Here is a 5,846-nt window from a genome sequence, read left to right on the forward strand (position 1 = left end):
TTAAATTTCCTATCTAAAATTTAAGACATAATTTCATAGACACTTTAATTTCCTATCTAAATCTTAATATATAAGATTCCATGAAGAGTGTTTAAGGAAGCGTCTTTGTGATTAATTTTTCGCTCCATTTTTATCTTTTTCAAATAATTTTTTAAATAATATTAATGTATAGATTAATATAAGAAAAATATAAAAAATTAAAGTGTAATCACCTGAGAGTAAAAACAAGTTCAACATTCTCCAAACGCAAGAAGAAGAGGTTGAAGTAGGAAAACAGGATAAGGAGATTAATGAGCAAATTACAATGGAACAGGAAAGGGATGCCAATGAGCCAGCTCAAATGGAAATTATAAAAGATGGAAAAAGAAAAAGTAGAAGCCCAAGCAGAGCGAAGGAAGAGGAGGAAGGAGTAAGACTTGATTTCACAGAACAAATCATGAAGGGTAAAGAGATTGTCCAAGAAGAGGGTAACGAGGAGGAAATAATAATGAAGAAGTTGTTAAATGACTGGAAAAAATTGGATGAAAGGTTCATCCCAAAAAAAGAAAAACAACTGTATAAGGAAACCTTTCAAAGATATAAAGAGAAGAAGGCAGAACTTCTAGCAAACAGGTCATATCAAGGTAATCAGGAATCCCAAAGTCCAGAAGGAGATAGTCCAGGTAAGAACGGAAGGAAAAAAGGGAGAAGAACGCTAAGCGAATCAATCCAAGCTGTGGGAGAGACTTTAGTAAACTCAGGAAGGGTGATACCTCTTTCAGAGGTATTTCTACAAACCCCCAAAAAGTTTTAAATGATTGTTCTAAGTTGGAATATCAGGGGACTGAACAGTCAAGGGAAACAAAGATATTTGAAGGAACGAGTGAAGAAAGAAAAACCTAGCATTATGGTCATTCAGGAAACGAAAATGAATAGCCAACAGATGACAGAAATTGTAAGGAAGCTGAAATTAGGATACGAGGTTATGGCACTAGATGCAATAGCAACAGCAGGGGGCTTGGCTATTTTATGGAACCCGGAAGAGGTAATTTTTGAACACTGGTTTACTTTACCTAGAATTCTTGCTGGTCTGTTTAGATTAGTGGGGATGGGAGAAAGAATTTTGTTTACTGGGGTATATGGGCCTCATAATTATAGAGAGAGGAAGGATTTTTTGAAGAATTTACATACTTTGAGAGGATTAATCCCGCACACCCCGTGGATACTAGGAGGGGATTTTAATATGATTAGGAATCTAGGAGAGAAGAGAGGCGGAATAAGGAGAGATGATCCGAATATGGAGGAGTTTAGCGATATGATTAGGGATCTGCGGTTAGTGGATATTCAAACAACGAATGGAGTACATACCTGGAATAATAGACGGGGAGGACAGAATCAGATTGCGTCTAGACTGGATCGATTTCTGCTCTCGGAGCAAATTTTAAATCGGGATGTGTTCATTGAAGCTAAAATTCTCCCTACTATGGGATCTGACCATTGGCCTATTCAGTTAGATATTGATATTAAGCAGGTAAAATGAAAGAGGCGTTTTCCATTTGAATCTTTTTGGCTTATAGATCCGCAATTTATAAGGAAAGTAGAAGATTGGTGGAAGCAATGTACTATCAGGGGCAAAGGGAAAATGCATACTATACAATTGAAGCTCAAGGCAATCAAACAAAGAATTAAAGAATGGAATAGGAAAGAATTTGGGAACATTATGGAGGCTAAGCAGAAATTAGAAGGAGAAATGGAGTTAATTCAGCAACAGATAATTTTGGACGGCAGGGACGAAGAAAAGTGTAGGGAGGAAGGGAGAATTATCAGTCAGTTAAAGGAGAGAAGAAAACAAGAGGAGATTTTGTGGAGACAAAAATCAAGGGTACGGTGGTTAAGGGAAGGTGAAAGAAATACCAAATTCTTCCATCAAGCTATGATCCAACATAGATAGAGGAATAGAATCTTTTCAATTAAGAATGCAGCAGGAGATAGAGTGATAGAACAGGTCGATATTGAAAAGACTCTTGTGGATTACTTTAAAGGAATTTTAACGGAAGATATAAGAGATAGAGAGGAAGATATTGCTAATATTTGCAGGGAGATACCAAGAATAGTAACAACGGATCAAAACAAGGCACTCATGAGGATTGTAACCTTGGAAGAATTAGAAGAAATAGTTATGAATATGAGTAGGAACAAGGCTCCTGGTCCGGATGGGTATATAGTGGAATTCTTCCAGGCAAGCTGGCACTTTATAGGAAAAGAGCTTTTATAGGCAGTGGAAGAATCACGAATCAGACAGCGAGTATGGCCAGGTATTAACTCAACCTTCCTGACCCTGATTCCTAAAAGTAATAAGTCAGACGAACCACAGGGTTTTCGACCCATAGCCTTGTGTAATGTTATCTATAAGATTATATCCACCCTGATTGCAAAAAGGTTGAAACCTCTCCTACCTACTCTAATTGTGCCTGAGCAGACTGGTTTTGTGGAAGGTCGACAAATCTTAGATGGTATAGTGGTTTCTTAGGAAGTTATACACTCTTTAAAAGTGAGGAAGAAGAAAGGGATGCTTATGAAGTTGGATTTGTCTAAGGCATATGATCGATTGAACTGGAGGTATCTCAGTGAGGTTTTGGGAGCTTTTGGGTTTGAACATAGATGGATAGCATGGATAATCAGCATGATCTCAACTCCGAATTTTTCAATTCTGGTCAATGGTATTCCTACAGATACGTTTAATGCTACCAGGGGCATTCGGTAGGGGGACCCAATTTCACCATTCTTATTCATCTTGGCTATGGAAGGATTAAGTAGAAAACTTAAAACTGAAGTAAGTGAAAGAAGAATCAAAGGCATTCGACTGTGGGGGAATAATCTAGTCATTACACATCAACAGTTTGTTGATGATCTGATGCTGTTTGGAGAAGCGTCGCTTAGAGAGGTAAGGTGTTTCAAGCAGGTATTAGAAGTTTTCATGAATGCTTCAGGTATGATGATCAATAACGATAAATCTTGTACCTTTATCTTTAATTCACCTGAAGCTGTCAAAGCCCATTTAACACGAGTCTTAGGCTTTAGGCAGGGAGAGTTACCTACAAAGTATTTGGGCATCCAACTGGATATAAACTCCAATCGCATTAAGAACTGGCAGAGTTTGCTGGACAGGATCAGGAAAAGGTTAGCTAGCTGGTCATTCAGAATGCTGAATATAGCAAGTAGAGTTATCCTTTTAAAATCGGTACTTTTATCTATACCCATATACCAGTTGTCCCTTATGGCGGCTCCAAAAGGCGTCTTTTCTAGATTGCGAGAAATGATGGGTAAATTTCTTTGGGCTGGACCTCAACAATAGAAAAAATGGACTCTGGTGTCATGGAAGCCTATAATCAAGAGGAAAGAGGAAGGAGGTCGTGGGATTAGAGATCTGGAAATAGTTAATAAGGTCTTGGGAGCGAAATTATGGTGGAGATGGGTACAGGGGGGAACTGACGTGTGGAAAAGAATATGGAATCAAAAATATGATATGGTAGGCACTATTGAAGGGCGTTTAAGAACAGAAGGAACTCCACGAGGATCAAAAATATGGGATTTAGCAAGAAATATTAAGGATATCGTTAGGAAACTGGTCTTTTGGGAAATACGCGAAGGAAGTTCAGCAAAGTTTTGGGAGGAAAGATGGAAACAGTTGGACAAGCTGGATAGGAACCAACACCTCCAGGAAATTCAACTTTTAGCGCAAACAGCAGGAATGGAGTATGTAAGGGATTATTGGCGACGAGAAGCATTAAATGATACATGGAGAGTATGGAAAAGGCCGCAGGAATGGGTTGATCGAATAAGTCTGGAGACTGGGCAAATATATATTCGAGAAATTGAGTCGAGGAAAATTAAGATCAGAGAGGGTCACGATATCCTACGCTGGGGTAAAGCGATGCGAGGGATGTTTACAGTTAAAGAAGCTTATTATTGGGAAACCAAAGAGGAAAGGGAAGAAGAACCAATAGACTGGAAGAAGATTTGGGAAGCAAAATGGTGGCCAAAAGTAACGTATTTTGCATGGTTGGTGTGTCGAGGAAGGATTCTAACTTGGGAAAATATTCAGAAAAGAGGCATGAATGGACCATCAAGATGTTACCTATGTAATAAAGAGATGGAGACTCGGTAGCGCCTATTGAATCGATGTATGTATTCTCGGAGTCTCTGGGAAGAACTTAGGGTACTCTTTGGTAAGACAAACAGGGATCCAGATAGTCTTCGAAATACCATAATTCACTGGGGAAAGGGGAATTTTCAAAGTAAAGTTGTAAGGAGGCTATGGAATTTAGCGGTTGGATTTGTAATATGGGAAGTGTGGAAAGAACGGAATCACAGACTCTTCCAAGATAGGAGCTGCCATGAATCAAGAATTTGGGATACAATATGTAATTCGATTAAAGAAACGGTTCTATCTGAAGTATGGGACGAGGACGATTGGAAGCTAAACCCGGAGGAACAGCGAATAGTTTCGAAATTGAATATTGATTTTACGATGATAAATCCCAATACAGGTAGGATAAATAGCTCTCGTATTCAAAGTCCAACTTATTTCAGATTTCCAGGGGATGATCGGCTCAAATTGAACTTCGACGGGGCATCGAAGGGTAACCCAGGACAAGCAGGATGGGGAGGTATATTCAGAGACAGCAGAGGTAATACACGGTGGGCGTATGCTGAATGGGGAGGGGATATGACAAACAATGAAGCGGAGCTATGGGCAGTATACAATGGACTCCGAATTGCAGTTCGAAATGGTTATAGGAATCTCGAAATTGAAGGGGATTCCCAGATTACCATAGATATGCTCAAGAAATTAAGGGATGGCAAACGATGGGATCACGTGGCAAAGAGCTGGCGGACAGCAGGGATTATACAGGATATAGAAGGGCTGTTAGGGAGGATAGAATATATCATAATTACGCATGTTATGAGGAACGGGAATAAAGCAGCCGATCTCCTGGCCAATTGGGGTAGTGGTGCGCCGGACAGGGTGATGGACGGAAGCTGGACATCACTTCAGGCTGAGGTAAGGTGGAATGAGTTAAACAATATATTAAGGCAGGATAATGATGAGGCTACTGCGCACGCAAGGGAAGATTAGCCGCCTCCTTATTAAGGAGAGGTGGGGAAATGACAGTACAATTAATGCTGCAGTAGGGTGTATAAAGAAGCGAGCATATAAACTTATGGTTATCGAAGGTGAGCGAGATGATATCATGGAACAGTCGATCTTCCCAAGGACGAAAATGGGCAAAGTATCGAGGAGAAGTGATGGAAATGTCAGACAGGTAGTGTACGTCTCATATCATAATACAGCAAGTGCGCGGTGTATTAATGAAGAGGGTGGACAGCAATGCCAATTCAAGAAGGAAAGGTGGCCGCGCAGGGATCCATTTGTGGTTCTATATAGTCGAGCGGAGAAAAGGAATAACTCAGGAGTTCATTGCAGTAAAGGGAGGAGGAGAGTTACGAAGGTGATACAGTCGCAGGCAAGCAATATGGCAGCAAGTCATGAGAAGGGTGAAGGTAGGTGGACGCGCAGCAAGGGGATTACTGATGATAAGAAAGGAAAAAGCCCGGTTGAGGATACCTTTCAGCGGATTTACGTGGACCTCCCGGATGAGTCTGAGGAGGATTTTGACATACGGGATTATATTTTAGAGGAGGAGCAATGTTGGTCACGAGGAGGTAAAGTGGGTAAAGGGGGTAAGGGGAAGCAGCAGAGCAGCGCAATGGGTGATGATAGGAATGAGGATTCGGAAGAGGATGCAGAGGATGTGGGCGGAAGACGAGGAAGAAGCAGGGGAGTGCGTGGTCGTGGTGTGCAG

General features: G+C 40.7%; 1 protein-coding gene across 1 annotated transcript; it reads left to right on the top strand.

Moving 5' to 3' along the window:
- The first annotated feature begins 907 nt into the window (after positions 1-907).
- Positions 908-1,519, top strand: LOC149202080 (uncharacterized). The gene has a single exon (XM_089401482.1). It carries the CDS (start codon positions 908-910, stop codon positions 1,517-1,519), a length of 612 nt encoding a protein of 203 aa, XP_089257608.1.
- The last annotated feature ends 4,327 nt before the right edge of the window (positions 1,520-5,846 follow it).

The sequence above is a fragment of the Pinus tabuliformis genome, chromosome 2_1 (genome assembly GCF_031772625.1).
Source record: "Pinus tabuliformis cultivar Carrire ecotype Pingquan chromosome 2_1, CPIR1, whole genome shotgun sequence".
Classification (NCBI taxonomy): Eukaryota; Viridiplantae; Streptophyta; class Pinopsida; order Pinales; family Pinaceae; genus Pinus; species Pinus tabuliformis.